Raw genomic sequence first — 22,603 nt, forward strand, 5'->3', positions numbered from 1 at the left:
TTTTTTTTTTGGAATATTGACCAGAAGATATTTATTGAGCAATGCGGAAGTTCCAACCCTACGCGCTAAAAATCACTTAATACAAATACTTCTGTTTTGCATTTGATGGCATCTTGCCTCAGGCCTACAAGAGCGCATCCGAGCAAAACTTTGAGGTGTAATATTGTGGAGCTGTCCGTTCCATTTTGGCTGGGTCTGTATTTCTCATGCTTTGGACAAAGTCTGAGGAAGAAAGTCCAGCGCATGGGGCAAACTTCATTATATTTCCTTGAGCATGACCTGGATTTGGCCTTCCAATTCCGTCATGTCGAGCAAAAAGGCCACTTGGTTGCTGTAATGTTGGATGATATTATTGTCCATGTTCACCAATATTCTGAAAAAGAAAGTAGAAATTAGGACAGGTATATTTAGATGCTGCCGCAGTCAGTTCTGATACGTGAGAGAAAAAGGCTGCATCAATCGCAGATTTAGAAATTGCTGAGTTGTAAGGACGGACAGTCCAAAAATATTCAATTTGTGTTTGCAGCATTGTTCATTTGGGGTTTTTTGTTTTGGTCTTTATTTTCACTTTTGGGCACAATGTCGTTACGAGTGTGTCCTTCTTGCAAAGTGGATGCACTCTTTCCTGACAGTCTCACAAAATTCGTGCATGCATGATGCCTTTGCGTGTGCACAATGTTTCACTTTTTTTTGTTGTTGTTACATTTGTACCCCGCGCTTTCCCACTCATGGCAGGCTCAATGCAGCTTACATGGGACAATGGAGGGTTAAGTGACTTGCCCAGAGTCACAAGGAGCTGCCTGTGCCTGAAGTGGGAATTGAACTCAGTTCCTCAGTCCAAAGTCCACCACCCTAACCACTAGGCAATTCCTCCACTGTTGCTACTATTTGAGATTCTACATGGAATGTTGCTATTCCACTAGTGCAACATTCCATGTAGAAGTCGGCCCTTGCAGATCACCAATGTGGCCGTGCAGGCTTCTGCTTCTGTGAGTCTGACGTCCTGCACGTACGTGCAGCACGTCAGACTCACAGAAACAGAAGCCTGCGCAGCCTTCTACATGGAATGTTGCTAGTGCAATAGCAACATTCCATGTAGAATCTCCAATAGTATCTATTTTATTTTTGTTACATTTGTACCCTGCGCTTTCCCACTCATGGCAGGCTCAATGCGGCTTACATGGGGCAATGGAGGGTTAAGTGACTTGCCCAGAGTCACAAGGAGCTGCCTGTGCCTGAAGTGGGAATCGAACCCAGTTCCCCAGGACCAAAGTCCACCACCCTAACCACTAGGCCAGTCCTCCACTGTTGCTACTATTTGAGATTCTACATGGAATGTTGCTATTCCACTAGCGCAACATTCCATGTAGAAGTCGGCCCTTGCAGATCACCAATGTGGCCGTGCAGGCTTCTGCTTCTGTGAGTCTGACGTCCTGCACGTACGTGCAGCACGTCAGACTCACAGAAACAGAAGCCTGCGCAGCCTTCTACATGGAATGTTGCTAGTGCAATAGCAACATTCCATGTAGAATCTCCAATAGTATCTATTTTATTTTGTTACATTTGTACCCCGCGCTTTCCCACTCATGGCAGGCTCAATGCGGCTTACATGGGACAATGGAGGGTTAAGTGACTTGCCCAGAGTCACAAGGAGCTGCCTGTGCCTGAAGTGGGAATTGAACTCAGTTCCTCAGTCCAAAGTCCACCACCCTAACCACTAGGCAACTCCTCCACTTGTGCCATAGGAGCCAACTTTTCAAAATTGGGGGTGCTGAACCCAACAGAAATGACCTTCTGCTGGACACAGTCAAGGAGTTTGGTCAATCTTAAGGGGGCTCCAGCACCCACAGCGCTGGCTCCTCTGACTCATGCCATCAGGAAAGACTGCTCTCTCTTTGCAAATAATGCGCATCATTATCAGCAAACAAAAATCCCCCATGAAATATTGTAGGTTTGTCTTTTTTGCTTGTTGATGATGTGCCATGACATGGGATATCACTCAATGTTCGGCAAAAATTCTAAATTTAGACTGGTGCAATATCAAATATTTCAAAAGAATTTATGAACCTAGTCAATATCTTCCAATATTTTTCTTTCACAATGGATTTACATATTGTCTCGAACATGGGATATGTCATTGCAAAAGACAGCCCATCCCTACTGAGTTGGTTATTTATTTTAAAATGTATAGCACACACTTTCTCTTGTTCTAGGCAGGTAACAATAAAAACATACATTAAAAAAATCATAAAGCATATGATTATGTTGATGGGGATGCAATTATGAAGGCCTAGACCATGCAGTTCCAATGCTAGTAATGTTTAATAAAAAAAAGAATAATCATAATCGTCAGACGTCAGACTCACAGAAGCCTGCGCGGCCACATTGGTGATCTGCAAGGGCCGACTTCTAGTGGAATAGCAACATTCCATGTAGAATCTCAAATAGTAGCAACAGTGGAGGAGTGGCCTAGTGGTTAGGGTGGTGGACTTTGGTCCTGAGGAACTGAGGACCTGAGTTCAATTCCCACTTCAGGCACAGGCAGCTCCTTGTGACTCTGGGCAAGTCACTTAACCCTCCATTGCCCCATGTAAGCCACATTGAGCCTGCCATGAGTGGGAAAGCGCAGGGTACAAATGTAACAAAAATAAAATAGATACTATTGGAGATTCTACATGGAATGTTGCCACTATTGAGATTCTGTTGCTACTATTGGAGATTCTACATGGAATGTTGCTATTCCATGTAGAAGGCTGCGCAGGCTTCTGTTTCTGTGAGTCTGACGTCCTGCACGTACGTGTAGGACGTCAGACTCACAGAAGCAGAAGCCTGCACGGCCACATTGGTGATCTGCAAGGGCCGACTTCTAGTGGAATAGCAACATTCCATGTAGAATCTCAAATAGTAGCAACAGTGGAGGAGTGGCCTAGTAGTTAGGGTGGTGGACTTTGGTCCTGAGGAACTGAGTTTGATTCCCACTTCAGGCACAGGCAGCTCCTTGTGACTCTGGGCAAGTCACTTAACCCTCCATTGCCCCATGTAAGCCGCATTGAGCCTGCCATGAGTGGGAAAGCGCAAGGTACAAATGTAACAAAAATAAAACAAATAAAAATCGTGATTAGAGATGCTGGATGAACCATCACCTAAAGCAGCAGCGAGGAAAAAATGTGTGACCTGTCGTCATTCGAATCCTCTAGTCTTACTTTGCATTAAAAGAAAGAATTGAAAAAAAAAAAGAAATACTGGATTGTAGCCAATTAAAACAAGGCCAAAGTCTTTCATGCAGTCGGTGGTGCCTGCAGACGCAGGGTCATATCGTTCTTCTGTACGCGAGCTATGAAAATGAAATACAGCTTCCTGGAATTCCTTCTCATCAGATCAGGGCATTTGCACGCTTGTGATAAGTGATTCATTGAACCACTTAAGAAATCTTGTTTTGAAAATAGTAATTACCTCTTTGGAAATGATGCACCTACTGTAATTCTAAAATGTTTTTTTTAAAGATGCTCTGAATAGCATTTCCTTTTGATTCATACAATGGAATTAGGTTGTCCTTTAGTGTCTTTCCTGGCTATGAATTGCACGAACAGATTCCCTGCTTTCTTTACACTGTTCTTTAGTGTTTTGGAAAAGCACTTGTCTGGGAATTGTCCGTAATGGACACCAGCTGGCTCGGAAAGGGACCGTGAGTCCCATAGAGTCCAGAAATAAAAGCTGCTTTTGGTACCATGTGGACTAGTAGTGGAATGAATTCCTACCTCTGAAATTCTAGATTCTTTGGTAGTCACATAAGGAGAGAGAGAATAAAGAATTCTTATTGATTTAAAAACAAAAAACCAGAACTTTAGGGAGAGTTTCTGCCAGGACAAGCACAGGCATAGTACTGACTTGCTCAGTATCGGCTTCTTCTGTTTGCGTTTCCTGGCTCAGACTTGGCCCTCCTTCTGGCAGGGACTTCTCTTGCCTTACAGGGCAGCTGTCTCTGCTTAGGAAAACAGGCTCCTTCACTAATGCACCTTAACTAGAGAAATGGATGGACAAAGGGGGAGGGGGGGGGGTCCTATTGGATCTGTTCCTCCTGCTGAGGGAAGTTGGTGGGGGCAAGAGGAGGAACAAGCAGACTAGCAAGAGAACTTGCTCAGAAGCCCCATGCAGGAAGAGTCCCCAAATCTGAAGGAGGCATAACTTGTTGGCAGGCTTTAGCCCCCCCCCCCCCTTCTGGGTTTTAGCATATCCGGCACCAGAGAAGGAGAATCTTAAGGGAAGACAAGCACCCTGTTCAGTTCCTAATCTAAAATTCTCCAAAGCAATGGTGTAGGCAGACACTCAGTTTTGGGTGGGCACCTTCTCCCTCCCCTCCCCTCCCCTCCACCCCACTCCCTTACCCTGCAGGCAATCTGGGCTCTCAACTCTCCCCATGCGTACCTTTTACAATAGCACTTTTTAATCAGTAGTGAGCAGCAACAATGCAGGCTGCTCAGACCCAGTCCACAGCCTTCCCTCCGATACAACTTCCTGTTTCCACATAGGTGGGCCTATGTCAGAGGAAAGACTGTCAGCCGGCGCAGAGCTGCATGCATCGGTCGCTGCTCGCTGCCAACAAAGTGGCGTTTAAAAGGTATGTAGGGGGAGGGACGCCGGGAGTTTTCAGCTGTTGGAACTTGGGATTCCTGCCAGCCACATCATAGGTCTGCAGCAACTGGGTAGGCCTGAGCCCAAAGTGGTTGGGACCGGGGTCCACCTGTGGCTACACCACTGCCTCTTTCAATCAGGGGCGTTGCTACGTGGGGCCACCGGGGCGTAGCTACGTGAGGCCACGGGGGCATGGGCCCCCTCTACATTTGATCCCACCCCCCCGCCGCCGCATCATCAGGTACCTTGTTTGCTGGTGGGGGTGACCAATCCCTGCTAGCTGGAGAGTCGCCTTCAGCGCCGGTCGACTCCGGCGCCTTTGTTGTGTCATCATCTGTTTCTGACACCTTACGTCCTGCACTGTGCACGTAGCCCCGTGCAAGACGTAAGGCGTCAGAAACAGATGATCACACAACGAAGGCGCCGGAGTCGACCGGCGCTGAAGAAGACTCTTCGGCTGGCTGGGATTGGGGACCCCCGCCAGCAAACAAGGTACCTGATGCGGTGGTGGGGCAGGGGGCGGGCGGCGGCAGCTAAACAGTGCCCCCCCACCTCAGGCTCTGGCCCCCCCTCCCGCCGAAGTCTGGCTACGCCCCTGCTTTCAATACAAAGAGGAACTGCTATAAGTTTCTATTGTACAGTAAGTAAAGGATATTGAGATACTCAGATATACTAAGGGGTCCTTTTGCTAAGGTGCACTGAAAAATGACCTCCGCTGGCGTGGATGTGTGTATTGGATACACGCAGGTCCATTTTTCAGCACATCTGCAAAGAAAGGTCTTTTTTGGGGGGGGGGGGGGGGCTGAAAGTGGACTTGCAGCAAAATAAAAATTGTCGCGCGCCTCCATTTTGGGCCTGATACCTTACCGCCACCCATTGACCTAGCAGTAAGGTCTCATGCGTTACCTGGGCGATAATGGTCTACACATGTAAAATTTCTGGCACACTTAGTAGACGCGCATAAAAAATGAAATTACCGCCCAGGCCACGCGGTAGCCGAGCAGTAAGAGAAGTGTAGGCGCCTATGCAGCTTAGTAAAAGGGCCCCTAAATGCAGTATTACCTACTGCAAGCTAAGAAAAATCACACAATAATATGACAGAAGGGACAGAGAAATATTTCTAGGTATTAATAAAAGGGTAGGGCTATAAATTCATTGCAGCGAAAAACTGATGCCAAGAATACTCAGATGATGATGAACGTAGCCAGCAATTGTATTTTTCAAGCCAAAAACCATGTTACTATGTTACCACAGCCAGAATGTATTTACAAAAACACTCCCAGTATATGCTGTCCTGTCAATTAACCATCTGTAATAATTACAAATTGTCATATGGCTACATGTTTACTTATCAAGTAGACAAACCACTTCCACTTTTGCACATAACAAAGATGTAGGCTGACTAGTTTTTTTTTTTTTTCGATAGACAGTGGGAGCCAAAATACTCAACTGAACACCGCAGTACAAATGAAATGCACTTTGGGCCTGCTTGTTTGCCCCACCGTCTTAAATAAATATTGAAAGAGGATTTTGCTGCCGGAGGGGTAGGACAGTTGCACCTTGCTGTGAAAACAATGGACTGCCATATAATACCCCAGTTGCTACCATACTGTGAGAACTTTACTAGTAATGGGGGGGGGGGGGGGGGGCTGCTATAACCCATAAAAACATAAGCGTTGCCATACTGGGACAGACCAAATGTGCATCAAGCCCAGCATCCTGTTTCCAACAGTGGCCAATCCAGGTCACAAGTACCAGGCAGAAAAACAAAGAATAGCAACATTCCATGTAGAACCCCAAAGAGTAGCAAGATTCTGCAATCCTAAAGAACAACAAGATTCCATGCAGAATTTCAAAGTGTAGCAACATTCCATGTAGAACCCCAAAGAGTAGCAAGATTCTAGAATCCTAAAAAACAACAAGATTCCATGCAGAATTTCAAAGTGTAGCAACATTCCAAGTAGAACCCCAAAGAGTAGCAAGATTCTGCAATCCTAAAGAACAACAAGATTCCATGCAGAATTTCAAAGTGTAGCAACATTCCATGTAGAACCCCAAAGAGTAGCAAGATTCTAGAATCCTAAAAAACAACAAGATTCCATGCAGAATTTCAAAGTGTAGCAACATTCCAAGTAGAACCCCAAAGAGTAGCAAGATTCCATTCAGAATCCCAAGTACATAAGTATTGCCATACTGGGGCAGACCAAAGGTCCATCAAGCCCAGCATCCTGTTTCCAACAGTGGCCAATCCAGGTCACAAGTACCAGGCAGAAAAACAAAGAATAGCAACATTCCAAGTAGAACCCCAAAGAGTAGCAAGATTCTAGAATCCTAAAAAACAACAAGATTCCATGCAGAATTTCAAAGTGTAGCAACATTCCAAGTAGAACCCCAAAGAGTAGCAAGATTCCATTCAGAATCCCAAGTACACAAGTACATAAGTATTGCCATACTGGGACAGACCAAAGGTCCATCAAGCCCTGCATCCTGTTTCCAACAGTGGCCAATCCAGGTCACAAATACCTGGCAAGATCCCACGTACTTTACCTCATCATTTAACACCGTAGATGGCTACACGCGCACTTCTAGCTGCAAGACAAGCAGAGCCTGAACCTAATGACCCAGGTACCACTCAAGTTTGTATGGGCTGAGCAGTAGGTGTAGGTATTGTTAGTTAAACACCCTGTTGAAAAAGGAGCGGAAGGCATGGACTTACCCGCGTTTACATTTTTTGTAGACTTTGTGAATTCTATCTTCAGGTACGTCGTATTTTTCTGAGATCTGAAACAGAAGAGAGCATTATCGTCTTTGTATCCGAAGGGGATTGGCCAGAGGTAGTCTAGCATTTTGTACAATACCTCTGTAGATGGGCTGAAAGCTTGTGTGCTGACTGGTGGGAGGGGCTTAGAAAATAGGTGGGAGGGGGGAATTACAATGTTTTCCTGCCCTCCCCACTTGAGATCTTAATTTGATCTCTGATCATGATGGGCTTAAAGCCCAGCCACATGTTAATGCCCCAAGTCTAAGCTGGGTTTATTGACTGACCCATCCTCAGTAGCCCCACAGAAATTGGAAATTCTTCACTCAGCGGCCTTTAATTTTACAGAGAAAGAAGTTCCAACTTAATGTGTCTCATGGAAACAGGGAAAGTACAGATGTGGAGTTAGCTTTTCCTACTCCTTTCGCTTCCAGTTCCAATGGATCCCTTCCATCACTGCTCATGAAATGGTGATCTCTTTCCTTCGCACCCCAGACTGCTTTGAGTTTACCCTTAGGTGTATTACAGTTCCAGACTACAGTGCTGCAAAGACATGTGATTATCTTGGGTTGGCCAACCTTCCAACACCTAAGATAAGGAGAGGCCTATAGCAAAATTTATTGCATGAACATGACTATTTACCAGATCTATTACAGCACTTCATGTATAGAGTTCTCAGTGCTGGTTAAAAAAATATTTTACATGTGATAACAGCTAGGATCCCAGCCTCCAAAGTGCCTTTGTTTTGCTTTCGAAGCAGTTTCTTATCAGAAACCTTGCCGAGAAGGATCAAAGGAGCATATCATGTGGGTCACCACTGCTGAATAACTGAAACCGACAGTGCAACTCGAGAGAAAATATGTTGGTATGAATTTCGCTGACAGTACTGCACTTCTCCCATTGCACCAGTGGCGTAGCCACAGGTGGGCCTGGGTGGGCCAAGGCCCACCCACTTAGGGTTCAGGCCCACCCAACAGTAGCACATGTTTAGCGATAGCTGGTGGGGATCCCAAGCTACGCGAGCCGAAGACTTTCCCTTGATGGTAATGAAAACGCTACTCTCCATGATACCAGCGTCTGCACATGCTCAGTTTTCAGCGCATGCCTGCTGCAGACTGCCAAGAAGGAAAGAAGCGTTTTCCTGCCAGCTCAGATGTCTTTTGGTGGTGGTAGGGGAGGGGGAGAACACTTGGTGCCCACCCACTTCTTGCCTAGGCCCACCCAAAATCTGTTGTCTGGCTATGCCCCTGCATTGCACAACCTAAAAACACTAGTAAAGGGATGGTCTTGGATGGTCATTCTTCAAATCATGCTATTAGCTCTTTAACAGAGACCTCTCATGCTAAGTAGTAGTAGTAGTAGTAGAATTCAAGATGGCTGACTGTCCAGCAGCTGAAAGCACGCAACTGGCTTTACATTACAGTTTTAGTCTAAGTCAGTCATGAGGTTACATGATCCCGATGAGGCCTCCTGGATACTACTCATAGTGACAGCAGGAGCAGCAAGAACAACAGTGTGCTGTCAAAGTCTTGTATTTCATGGGAGTCGCTCCATCTGGAGTTGGCCTCTTCTCATTTCCAGATGTTGGCATGCTGCACCTCTCTCCCCACTAACCCCCCCCCCTCTTCTAACAGTGGGAGGGGACATGATAGCGTCAATAATTTGCTGCTACTCACGTATAATATCGTGCCCCCTAGTGGCAGCCCAGGAAGCCCTCTAGGAGATGCAAAAGCGTCCATTTTGGTAAAGTCAGACAAGGGCAAAGGGACAGAGGGAACACTTTTGCCAGGCTGGACTTTTGACCATGATAGATTTATGCTTGCTTTTGGCTATATGACACTGGTTATTGCAAAAGGCTGGGAAACCTGGCAATGTGAAAGCCTTTGAGTTAATATAATTTCCAATGTATTGCCAAGTTGGAATGATTTAGCAGTGTGCAGTCAACAAACTGACTGTAAGTGAGACCTTCTTATCGCACTAATGATAGCCTTTTAACTGTATTTTGAGAGTTCTGCTTTCTCATGAGCATATTCAGCCCTGACCTAATGAAGGAAGCAATGCCCTCTAAAGCTTGTAAAAAAAAAAAAAAAAAAAAAAAAATAGATGAAGTTAGTCTAACAAAAAGACATGAATCTGCAAGTTGCTTCCAAGTAGGCCAATCACCGTGGCCTAACCTTGTAGCCAACGGTGCAAATAAAGTTCAGGGTGAAACTTACTGCGTTCCTCAATCCCTTGAGATCTGGAGTCTTCAGCATTAGGGCATTAAAGGCCTCTTCCGATTCCCTCCGTACATATAATAATACTGAGAATACAGAATGGCAGGGTTAGTTTGTCTTCCATTATTCAGGGCACCAAGGTTTAAACAGTACTGTGGGGGACCTACAATGGTCGTTCATACTTTCTTTGGTGATTTCATTATTATTATTTATTGCATTTGTATCCCACCTTATCCCACCTATTTGCAGGCTCAAAGTGGCTTACATAGTATTATTAACATGGTTTTTCCAGTGTATCAAGTATTGTGTAGAGATTAATTAAGGGAAGAAAGAGAAGGAAGAGATTTATTAGGGTATTTATAGAAGGCTGTGTTCTTTTTTAATCTCATGCAAATGTCCTAGCTCAGCTAAACCCTCATTTTTCATACGGTCTATACCTTCATGCGATTTGAACATCTTGGCGACATAGGGGCCCTATTATGAAGCTGAATAAGCATCTATGTGCACCGACCGTGTGCCAAAATGGAGTTACTGCACGCCTACCGCATGGCTATTGTGATGAAGCTGCAGTGTGGTAAATTTAAAAACAGATCGGAGGAAATGTTTCTTCACTCAACGCGTAGTTAAACTCTGGAATTCGCTGCCGGAAAAGGTGGTTAAGGCGGTTAACTTAGCGGACTTCAAAAAAAGGGTTGGACGGCTTCCCGGAGGAAAAAGCCATAGAATGTTATTGAATGGACGAGGGAATAATACAGTATTTCTAGGATGGGCGGGACAAATTGCTTGTTCTTTTGGCCGCTGTCGGTGACAGGGTGCTGGGCTCGATGGACCCTTGGTCTGTCCCAGCATGGCGATGCTTATTATTATTATAAATAATTTTTATTTACTGATGCACATATTGGATGCGCGCTAAGTGGCATTTGGTGCACGTAGGTCATTACCGCATGAGACTTTACTGCTAGGTCAATGGCTGGCGCTAAGGACGCGCGGCAATTTTCATTTTGCTGTACGTCCATTTTCAAGCAAAAATTAAAAAAAAGGCCTTTTTTAAAGATGCGCTGAAAAATGGATTGGCGTGCGCCCAAAACCCATGCCTACCCTACTGCAAGCCATTTTTCAGCGCACCTTAGTAAAAAGATCCCATAAATCAGGGAAGCCATTGTAAACTACTTGCTACTCTGTACAGCAGTCACAGAATAACACCATTTTTTCAGGATCATTTTTTCCCCAAATACCCCCTTTCTCTGAACAAAATTTCTAACTATTAACAACACTGAGGTGCATTGGGACCCATTTTTGGTTGGAGGAGCCAAGCAAACCAAAACTCCAGTCCTGCCTCCAAGATCTCTATTTACCGATGATGTGTCAGGCAAAATATTGGTAGAGCAATGACCTACCCTATCCCCTGCCTATATTCATCATAGCAATTTACAAACATAATAATAATAATAATGAAAAACATCAAAATAAGGAGACAAGAGAAAAGAAGGGAGCCACACAAAGGCAGAGAACAGAGAGGTAAGAAAGGAAGAGACTGGGTGTGGCCGAGGGAGAGAATTCTAATTCTTTTGCGCGAGGGTACGGGAGTGGATCTCTCACTTTACCTCTTCGTGGGTCTTCATTTTTCAACAGTTTGGACGGTGAAGGATCAAATTCATCCGGGAACGAATGACAGCTCCGTTTCAAACTAGGGAGACAAATGAAAGGAAACATCAGAATGAAAAATGATTCTTCAGAGGATGAGTCCGTTTACAATAATCAGGGCTACAGACAATGGCAAAAAAAACCCAGATAGTGTCATAAATAAACTGTTTAACCACTATGGTACTAGCCAATTTGTGCTGGGGTGGTCGGGGTCAGAGTTCAGGCAGGGCTTTCCTACGCTAATATGGCCGCTAGCCAGAGAATGCCGCTGTATATCGGCGACACCCGGTAACTCCTGGTGGGTGCCTTAGACCTGGATAGTCAATGCCAGTTCCTGGATAGGGGCTGGCACCGATATCCGGGTCTAATTCAACCCGCCAGAGTTTAATGAAATGCTTCCCCTTGCCATGGGCTAAATCTTGCCCAACAGATTTTTAGCAGGTATTTGCACCTTCGAAATTATGACTTCATCTCTACCAACCAGGTCAAGAATGAAGTATCTACCCTGCGAAATTTCAGTTAACAGTTATGGAAGCTCCAGCTGTAGACAAGGGAACTCTGATACAAAACTACATGTCAGCTGCCTCTTTATGACTTTGTCCATTGGAGGTGGGAGGGTTAGGCTTATGAAATCTTGTGTTTACAATCGTTTTACGAGTTCTTGACTTGCAAGCACGGTATTTAGTCTTCCATCCCCTGTCTCGTTGCTGTCCTTACTAAAAATCTTTCTTTCCTCCTCCCTCCCCCCCCTTGTTTGGGAAGATTTTATCTGCTGAGAAAGTTAGCGGTGCTTTCATGTGAAATATTTATGGAAAAAATAATGGATTCTTTATGGGCTCCGATACTTTTTAATGGACTGATGCAAGGCTGATTCAAAGACATTATGGGCTTTGGAGGGCACGCGAGCGTGACATCCAAAACTAGAGAGCTGGGCAGTCACGAGAGCTCAAGTCCTTTAGATCACTTGCGTTTTTGGTCTATAAAGTGTTTCACAGCCTCTCCAGGACCCATCGGCTTTGTGCTAGAGAAGGGAAGAACAGGCGTCCTGGTGTTGGCCATGAGCCTCACATTACCCTTTACTGAGGGACCCTTTTACAAAGGCGCACTGAAAAATGGCTTGCGGTAGTGCTGAGGCGTGTTTTGGGCAACGCGCAGAATCATTTTTCAGTGCACCTGTAAAAAAAAAAAGCCTTTAAAAAATTTTTTGCCAAAAATGGAAGTGCGGCAAAATGAAAATTGCTGCACATCCATTTTGGATCTGAGACCTTACTGCCAGACATTGACCTAGTGGTAAAGTCTCACGTGAAAACATACTATTTTACCTATCTATGTGGCCTAGTGGTTAGGGTGGTGGACTTTGGTCCTGGGGAACTGAGGAACTGAGTTTGATTCCCGGCACAGGCAGCTCCTTGTGACTCTGGGCAAGTCACTTAACCCTCCATTGCCCCATGTAAGCTGCATTGAGCCTGCCATGAGTGGGAAAGTGCGGGGTACAAATGTAACAAAACAAAAAAAACATACTATTTTACCTATCTATGTGTTCCATCTTTGCTTATACCCCTACACTGTGAATTAAAATGTTCTCTCTCTTGATCTGACCATAGCAGGCAGCACTAAGTTATGGTCAGATCAAGAGAGAGGAAAAAAATTTTCTCAATGCTTTCTCTGTCGAAGCACAGCCCTTGAAAAAGCCCACAAACGAAACGGATGGGGCTACCGTCGGGCAACAGATAAGTGCTCGACTTTACTTTATCTTTGTAAAGCAGCTTTAGAGCACTTCATGAGAATCAGCGAAGGTTTTTACGAACCAAAGAAAATTTGAAGTTAGCATTGATATTGTCAATATATTTAAAAAAAATTTTCTTGTAAAAAGAGCAAAATTGTTAAAATCTATTTGGAAATAAATTAAAAGTTAAAATAATTCTTTCCAAGCAAGGTTTTTATGACCAGTGATGAACACCACGCCCCCAGTTAAAGCCGCTGAAAACTGAAAGTAAGCGGTCGGGCGTTTTGAGGTCTTTTCCTTGCTTTTTAGAAATATTTTGTTAAAATCAAACATTATATTTCCATATAAATTTTATTGGATTCCTCTTTATATGTTCAGTTTGCACATAAATAACACAATTCTGTAACAAGTGTGCATAATTGTGGGATTCAACCCAGCCCCCCCCCCCCCCCATCTAACTGCCTCCCTTGCAAGTTGCAAGCTAAGATTAGAGAATACCATTTAAGTGTCCAGCTGGCACATACGCGCAAATCTGTAACATTCACGTGCGGTGTAACTGCTGGCATTCTATAATCTACCTGTAGGCGCTGACGTTACAGAATGAGGGGTAAGGAACCGTGATAACTATGCAATGTTAGTTTGTAGCCGATCATGCACTGGTGTGTTTCAAGAGACATGTTTGTAGCTCTAGAATGTGGTTTCACAAGTAATTGGACATTTTTCTCCATACCTGGTTTTGTTATCTGGTACAGCAGGGATTACCTTCATTGAAAAGAAAAAAAAAAAAAAAAAAGAAGATGTGTTTATTGTCACGGTTGTTCCTAATCTTAGCATCTAGACAGACTGCCTCCCACAAACTGTCCAAAAGCTTTGTTTTCAGAGCCCTGGCACTTTCGGTTCACGTTCAGGCCTCTTCTGACTGTCACATTAATTCCCTCCCTCCTCCCAGTTTACACTGCCACATTCCTCTCTGGCTAACAGTGGAACAGTTGTCATTTCAGGGAGCTCCTAATGAATCAAATTAACAAAAAAGAATTATCAGTCTCCATACTGGGGCTTGAACGCACCCTGTGAGAGCTGCCACTTTTCTCCTGGGCTGAGGGGGTTTTGTGTTTGGAATCTATCTTGAACGTTTTAATAGAAAGGCAGTCTTTAAACTGAGGGGTTCTTTTACAAAAGCGCGCTGAAAAATGGCTTGCGGCAGTGTAGGCGCGGGCTTGGGTGTGTGCCGGTCCATTTTTTAATGTGCCTGTAAAAAAAACGCCTTTTTAAAATTTGTTGCCGAAAATGGACATGCAAGCAAAATGAAAATTGCCGTGCGTCCATTTTGGGTCTGAGACTTTGACCTAGCGGTAAAGACTCATGCGGTAACCGGGCGGTAATGACCTGTGCACGTCCATTACATGCGCCTGAAAATAAAACAAATATTTTTCAGATGTGCGTATTGGATGTGTGCCAAAAAGTGAAATGACTGTAAGAGCCACGCAGTAGTCGCGCAGTAACTCCATTTTGGCGCGCTTTAGGCGTGCATAGATGCTTACCATCAGCACTCAGCATAGCAAGGGGAACAGAATGCAGGGCAGCGCTCCGGGCAGGAAAGACTCAAGAGGGGGCTCATTCCTGCCCCAAGGAGGTCACTAGACCACCAGGGCAGTAGAGTAAGATAAAGGGAGGGGAGGCTAGGATAGGACACCATTAGGCCCGTCCACCAGCCTGGCAAAACCCGCCCGGTTGCCCGGCCATGTCCTCAAAAAGAGGACATGTCTGGGTAAAACCGGACATATGGTAACCCTAGGGGGGGGCCAGAAGCGATCGGTGGCGAACAGGCTCGGAACGCTACTGTATGGTGCATTTTTCTGTGTGCAACTTGCTAGGGATAGTAATGACATTTATGTGGCCCTCTGTGTATACAGGTTGTCCACTCACGATGTAGAAGGGTATACGGGGAAAGCACCAATACAAAGACTGAAAGGCATGGCCATGGTAACGTTAGACTCACTCCTCCTCTTTCTCCAGCACAGAGCTGGGTTTGCTGGGTTAGTCCACTTGGATATGTGGAAACAAGGATCAACCAACAAGAACATAAGACCAGCCATCTTGGATTAGACCAATGGGCCCATCAGCCCAGTATCCTGTTCCCAAGAGTGGCCAACCCAAGTCATAGGTACCTGGCACGGTCCCCCAGATTAGACAGTTTCCATGCTGCTTACCCCCGAGGATAAGCAGTGGATTTCCCCCTCTAGGAACTTGTCCAAACCCAACTCTGTTAGCTGTATTTATGGGTTGAAAAAATTAATTCCACAGCTTAAGTATGTATTGATTTGAAAAAATTATTTTCTCTGATTTGTCTTAAATGTACTGCATAGTAACTTCATGGCATGCACCCTAGTCTTTGTATTTTTGGAAAGAGTATACAAGGTGATTCACATCTATCTAGAGTGGAAGAGTGGCCTGACAACCTAGGGAACTGGGTCTGATTCCCACTGCAGCTCCTTGTGACTCTTGGCAAATCACTTAACCCTCCATTGCCCCAGGTACAAAATAAATACCTGTATATAATATGTAAACAGCGCTTTGATTGCAGTATATCAAGTGCCATCCCCCATATTTTATCGACCTGTATCATATCTCTCCCTCAGCCATCTCTTCTCCATGCTGAAGAGCCCCAACCTCTTTAGACTGTGCTACAGCCCAGGTCCCGGTGTCTGAAACAGTGGCGTAGCTACGTGGGGCCACGGGGGCCTGGGCCCCCATAGATTTGGCCCTGGACCCCCCTGCCGACGACCCTCTCGACCCCCCCTTCCCACGCCAACCCGCCGCCGCCTACCTTTGCTGGCGGGGGACCCCAGCCCCCACTAGCCGAGGTCCTCTTCTTCTGGCGCAAGGCTTCATTCTGTTTCTGAGTCTGACGTCCTGTACGTTGTACATGCAGGATGTCAGACTCACAGAAACAGAACGAAGCCTTGCGCCAGAAGAAGAGGACCTCGGCTGGTGGGGGTTGGGGTCCCCCGCCAGCAAGGGTTGGCGGCAGGAGTCAAAGTGGTTGTGGTTGGTGGTGGTGGCGGCGGGGGGGGGGGTCGGCAATGGCGTGGGGGGGTCAGCGGCGGCGTCAGGGGGGGGGACTAAAATGTGTCCCCTCACCTCGGGCTGTGGACCCCCCTCCCGCCGAAGTCTGGCTACGCCCCTGGTCTGAAAAGGGCTTTATGCTTACCATGCCACATCTGTGAAGGTTGGAGAAGTGAACATTGGGAATAAAGAGCACAGGTTGCGTTTCAAGATCCGTTTCCGGCTTGAGGTATGTGATGTCATTTCCACGTAAGCTTGCGAGCAACGATCCTTTGTCATCTATCAAGAAATTTGATTCATTTAATTATTTATTGCAGAGATTTATTACACGCACATTTGAATTTCATCACGGGAGGGTACAAAGTAGAGGCAGACACAATCAGAACCCAGTAGAACAGCACCGCTCTAATTATACAGAGCAGGGGGTTCTCAACCCAGTCCTTGAGATATACCCAGCCAGTCTGGTTTTCAGGATATCCACAATGAAGGTAAATCTGCATGCACCGCCTCCACTGTATGCAAATCTGTCTCATGCATATTCTTTGCGGGTATCCTGAAAACCTGACTGGATGGGTGCGTCCTGGGGACTGGGGTGAGAACCCCTGATAAACAGTCATTTTGTCCACATTGAGAACCTAACCAAAAAATTTGAATGAGGTACAGCAGGAGATATGAAACCTGCTACTCACGTTCTCTCAAAAACAGTAAAAGGACAATCTGTGTTGTTAACACACACTCGATAAAATTTGGGTTCAGTGTGTGCCCTTGACCTCCAATTTTACCCTCCCAGTTAAAGGTCAGCACAAAATGAACTACTCCGCTCCCACCTCATTCTCTCTGCTCCAGTTCCAAGAGAAGAGAAACCGTAGGCCAGTCTTGGCTTTTTGGAAACATTTGACGTGAATTTTAGAGTTGATTACCAGCCTCTTCAAATCCAAGCTAAGGCAAGTTACGTTCAGGTACTGTAGTTATTTGCCTACCCAAGAAGTTTACAGTATAAGGGCTAGATTTACTAACCTGTGTTAGGGGCCCTTTTACAAAGGCGCGAGAGGTCTAATACGCGAATAGCGCGCGCTCAATCGGCACTGCTGCCTGGATAGCGAGTGCGCCTGGCGATAATTCTGATTTTGGCACACACTGAATCCCACGGTAGAAAATAATTGGCTGCATGATTACCACCAGGGGCGTAGCTACGTGGGGTCACGGGGGCATGGGCCCCCACAGCTTACGCCCTGGCCCCCTCTACATTTGACCCCCTGCTGTCGCCGCCCGCCCCCCGCACTGCCATCGCATCAGGTACCTTGTTTGCTGGCAAGGGGTCCCCAAACTCCGCCAGCGGAAGAGTCTTCTTCAGCACCGGTCGACTCTGGCGCCTTCATTGTGTGATCATCTGTTTCTGACGCCTTATGTACTGCACCGTGCATGTAGCCCCGTGCAGGACGTAAGGCGTCAGAAACAGATGATCATACAACGAAGGCGCCGGAGTTGACCGGTGCTGAAGAAGACTCTTCAGCTGGCGGGGATTGGGGACCCCCGCCAGCCAACAAGGCATGTGATGTGGGGGCGGGCAGCGGGGGGGGGGGGGGTTCGGTGACGGCGGGGGGAGGCGGCTAAACAGTGCCCCCCTCCTCGGGCTCTGGCCCCCCCCTCCCGCCGAGGTCTGGCTACACCCCTGGTTACCACGTGGGTAGCACGTGAGCCCTTACTGCTAGGTCAATGGGTGGCAGTAAGGGCTGTCGTAAATAGGCACATGCTAATTTTAATATTAGTGCAGGTCCATTTCACGGCCCATTAAAAAATAGTCTTTTTCCCAGCCACGGTAAAAAATGGCCCCGCGCACGTCTAAAAGACGTACCCACACTACCACAGGAAGGAGCCCTTAATGTGTTAATATGCTATCGCTATTTAACATGAATTAATAATAAATAGGAAAGGGATGGAAAACAAACACGAGGATGTTATAATGCCGTTGTATCGCTCCATGGTGCGACCGCACCTCGAATATTGTGTCCAATTCTGGTCGCCGCATCTCAAAAAAGATATAAAGGAATTGGAGAAGGTGCAGAGAAGGGCGACGAAAATGATAAAAGGGATGGAACGACTTCCCTATGAGGAAAGGCTGAGAAGGTTAGGGCTCTTCAGCTTGGAGAAAAGGTGGCTGAGGGGTGATATGATAGAAGTCTACAAGATAATGAGCGGAGTAGAGCGGACAAATGTGACGCGTTTGTTTACACTTTCAAACAACAATAGAACCAGGGGACACAAGATGAAGCTAGAATACGGTAGATTTAAAACAAACAGGAGAAAGTTTTTCTTTACTCAGCGTGTAGTTGGACTCTGGAACTCGTTGCGGGAGAATGTAGTGACAGCGGCTGGCCTTACGGAGTTTAGGGGGGGGTTTGAACAGATTCCTGAAGGAAAAGTCCATTGAACATTATTACAATTTTGTGGTTTTTTGGGTTTTGCCGGGTTCTTGAGGCCTGGATTGGCCGCTGTCGGAGACAGGATGCTGGGCTTGATGGACCCTTGGTCTTTTCCCAGTATGGCGGTGCTTATGTTCTTATACTCTAAATAGTCCCTACTGGAGCAGAGGAGTAGCCTAAAGGTTAGTGCAGTGGCCTGGGAACCAGATTCGATTCCAGTGACTCAGGGCAACTCACTTAACCCTCCATTGCCCCCCCCCCCAGGTACCAAAATAAGTAGCTGCATATAAATATATAAACCACTTTGACTGTAAGCACAGAAAGGCAGTATATCAAATCCCCTTCCCTTTCCCTTTGACAATGATGGGACCTGCATTAAGTCATAATTAGCATGTTAGTAAATCAAGCTGTTAGTTTTTACCTGGGGCAACAGAGGGTGAAGTGACCCTGCCGGAGTTCACAAGAACCAGCAGTGGGTTTTGAATCCTGCCTTCCCCTAGTTCTTTCATTGCTTTGAATCACAAGGCCACTCCTTTTTTTGAAGGCAGCTTACAATATAGTTGATTGCAGTGAGGGTTAGTTAATCAAACTACCTGCATTTTTGCAAACCTGCTGCAATAAAGAAAATGTCTGAGTGTACTTTTTGTTTGATTATTGAGGGCCTGCATCCATGTTGTTGTTGTTTTTTTTTTTATTTTCGATTTCAAGCAACCCTATGCTGATGCATTATGGGACCTATAACACCCATTTCCCTGGGTAGAATTCAAAACCCAGGACTGGCCAAAAAGGCTCCCTCAGGAAACTGGGCAACTTGGCGGCTCAGCTCTTAAGCCAGAATATCTAGAACTGCTGGGATGGCTAAGTGATTTGGATACGTCAGTCAGCTCATGGGAGCAGGGACTCAGTTTAGCTCGCTGCTGTAGCTGTGGGTGTTGCACTTTCAGCTGTTACAGCTTTTCCACAAACAAATGTGTTTCTAGGGGAGCAGTGTCCTGATGCTTCTCCAGCTGTTTCAAAGTGCAAACACAGGATGCGAAGTTTCCTGTGGACTGAGCTTTGTAAATATTTCCCATTGGTAAATAAAAAATAAAAAAAAAACAGACCAGGTGGAACTATGAGGTGTTGCTTGTAATTATTCCAGCTCTGCCCTACAGAGCTGGAAAGTCATCCTGAGAGAGGACTGGTCACCCTTAACCTAGTCAGTGTTTCAGCCCCCTTTCAACCAGGGGCATAGCCAGACCTGGGCGGGAGGGGGGGTCCAGCGCCCAAGGTGGGGGGGACACATTTTAGCCCACCTCGCTCAGCAGCTGACCATCCCCCCCTGCTGCCGACCCTCCCCCGCCACTTTTGGACGCCTGACAACGACGACCCTCCCCTGCCAGGTACCTTTGCTGGTGGGGGTCCCCAAACCCCACCAGCCTTAGTCTCCTTCAGCGCTGGTCTCCGGCACATTCGCTGATCTGTGCTGTGAGTTCTGACTGATGTCCTGCAGGACCCCCGCCAACAAAGGTACCTGGCGGCGGGGGAGAGTCGTCGTGGCGACGGCGGGAGGGGAGGTTGAAAGTGGCAGGGGGGCCGAAAGTAGAGGGGGCCAGAGCTAAATATGGGTGGCCCATGCCCCCACCTAGCTACACCCCTGCTTTCAACTACAACATCTGAGTGACTATTGACTAATCAGAACCCTTAAGTGTCCCACTGAGGACCAGTTAGCCAGTAAGCAGGAACTGCAGTCCTCCCCCCCCTCCCCCCCCATATTTTAAATCATTAAACTGGCCAGGTTAGTGCTTAGTGGATAGCCGGTTATTTTGTGCGATATAACCAGTTATCCGCTGATATTCAGCGCATCACTGGCTAAGGCCACTGAAATGGCTGGAATATCTTTAGCCGGTTTAAACTTCACTAGCCAGCGCTGAATAATCGCCTTGGCCGATTAAGTTGAAACCAGCCAAAAATAAAACGAATATTCAACGCTGGTCACCGGAAATGGACCAGAATTAAATATCCAGACTCAGTGCAAACTGCGGGAACCAGCCCGGCTACCTCCTGCGGTCTGAATATCACTCCCCCTCTGTATCTTGCATCAGCCATGCTCCCTCAGTGTAAAATAAATTTAGGCGTCCTTTCACTAAGCTGCGCACACAGGACTTTCTCGTGTGCCAAGTCCATTTCTTGTGCCGCCGTGAAAAGCCTTTTTTGCATTGGTTTCATTTATGGCTGTGTGTGAGGCCATTTAAAACTATTAATGCCTGAGCCCCTCTGCCGTAACCGGTTTGCTCATGTTCATGTGCACATGCTAAGTGGTTACTGCTTCCACGCCCACTCTCCACCCCTGACACGCCCCCTTAGCATGCACAAGTATCAAAAGTAATGCATGATGCTTTAGTGCGTCCTGTGTGCGTTAGGCTCTCATTACAACCTAACGCAGCTTAGTAAAAGTGACCTTTAATGAGGAAATTCTGGGACTCCCTCAAAAACCCCGGCCAGCACATTATTAGAGCATAGTCCCAGCTCATTTCTGGAGTCCAGTCCCAGTACACTGTTGGCATTACTGAAGCCCCCTGCCTCATATCCAGTGCTGCCAGGGCTGCGGGTTTCTCGCCCAATTGGGCTCCTTTCCGTGAGCCGCTGCGGCTTTTTCACGCCGCATGCGGGTTGCGGGATTTTGGGCGGCTTTTTTAAGCCCCGCTGGTGTTTTTTTTGCCCACCGCTGCTTTTCCCGTGGTCGCGGCCAGTAGAAGCCCCACGGAGGCGGGCTTAATGACGGCACTTGTATGCAAATGGCCTCATTAATATTGATTAATGATGTCATTCATATGCAAATTGACTCATTACTATTTATTAATGATGTCATTCACATGCAAATTGACTTTGAGCGGGTTTTGGGCTGGTTTTGGGTGTGACAAATGTTTTCCATCTGGCAACACTGCGATATCACTGGAGACCTTTCCCACTACATCACTGGTCTGCAAGTACCTTTATTGCTGGAGTCAGGGCATTTGACTTTTCTTCTGATCTGCTTGCGTTCTTCGTCCCGCATTTTTCTCTCTGCCCCCTGTCAGAAAGTGAAACTGGTTTCAGCATTCAATACATTTTTTTTAAAATCCTGAATTCTGAAGAATCTGAGGATCAGTTTGTCTCTCACTAGAAAGTCACTTCAATTATTTGCAGACCGGCAATGCATAGTTCAAAGGAATGATGGTATGATGCAGTGCTGTGTTGCATTTGAAGGTGTACTGCTAGAGAATGACACAGGGATGGGGACTCGTGATTATCATGGGGATAAGAGTCCGCAGGGATGGGGACAGAGCCCCTGGGGACAGGGGGACACACTCTGTCCCCGTGTCATTTTCTATTTTCAAGCCTGTTAATGAACTGGATTGTTATTAATGTTTGAGTAATGCAGACAACGATATTTTGATTTTTTGGAAAAAAAACAAGCAAACATGCTGGCCACAACTGGCAAAATTTGCATGGGGGATCCTGTACATCCTGCTACCAGCACATCTTCTAAGAAGACATCTCCTGTTGCAGAAAGGTCTGCAGAAGACAGGAGAGCTAGACTGAATCCTGAGATTGTTGATGACTTATTCATCCACAGATTTAAAAAATCATAACTGCTTCTTGGGCATATTTCTCCCCTCTAGAGTATACAGAACGGGTTGTATTTTGTACCCCTGGACATTTTAACAGGGTGGACTAGGATTCCTTGGGGTACTAGAAGCCAGCTATTATTGGGGCTGGAAGGGTAGGGGGTGATGGTGGTGGGGTTATTATAGTTGCTCGTTGTTTATAATTCACAAATACAAAAAGGGATCCTCAGGAGCTTAGACTTGAATGGGTGGCAGAGACGGTTGAGAGGCGGGGCTAGTGCTGGGCAGACTTATACGGTCTGTGCCAGGGCTGGTGGTTGGGAGGCAGGGATAGTGCTGGGTAGACTTATACGGTCTGTGCCAGAGCCGGTGGTGGGAGGCGGGGCTGGTGGTTGGGAGGCGGGGATAGTACTGGGCGGACTTATACGGTCTGTGCCCTGAAAAAGACAGGTACAAATCAAGGTAAGGTATACACATATGAGTTTATCTTGTTGGGCAAACTGGATGGACCGTGCAGGTCTTTTTCTGCCGTCATCTACTATGTTGCT

At 46.4% G+C, this 22,603-nt stretch overlaps 1 protein-coding gene across 2 annotated transcripts in view; it reads right to left on the reverse strand.

The window, feature by feature from the left end:
• GRHL3 (grainyhead like transcription factor 3) overlaps window positions 1-22,603 on the reverse strand; it is a 73,808-nt gene continuing 51,205 nt past the window's right edge. For both annotated transcript variants that reach the window (XM_030219614.1, XM_030219613.1), the window contains exons 10-16: window positions 21,439-21,517; window positions 16,188-16,321; window positions 13,707-13,738; window positions 11,211-11,293; window positions 9,607-9,692; window positions 7,349-7,413; window positions 1-373 (exon numbers count right to left, since the gene is read on the reverse strand). In XM_030219614.1, coding sequence (XP_030075474.1) covers window positions 259-373; window positions 7,349-7,413; window positions 9,607-9,692; window positions 11,211-11,293; window positions 13,707-13,738; window positions 16,188-16,321; window positions 21,439-21,517 — 594 coding nt within the window. In that variant the 3' untranslated portion in view covers window positions 1-258. The remainder of the gene's footprint in view (window positions 374-7,348; window positions 7,414-9,606; window positions 9,693-11,210; window positions 11,294-13,706; window positions 13,739-16,187; window positions 16,322-21,438; window positions 21,518-22,603) is intronic.

The sequence above is a fragment of the Microcaecilia unicolor genome, chromosome 11 (genome assembly GCF_901765095.1).
Source record: "Microcaecilia unicolor chromosome 11, aMicUni1.1, whole genome shotgun sequence".
NCBI classification, from domain to species: Eukaryota; Metazoa; Chordata; class Amphibia; order Gymnophiona; family Siphonopidae; genus Microcaecilia; species Microcaecilia unicolor.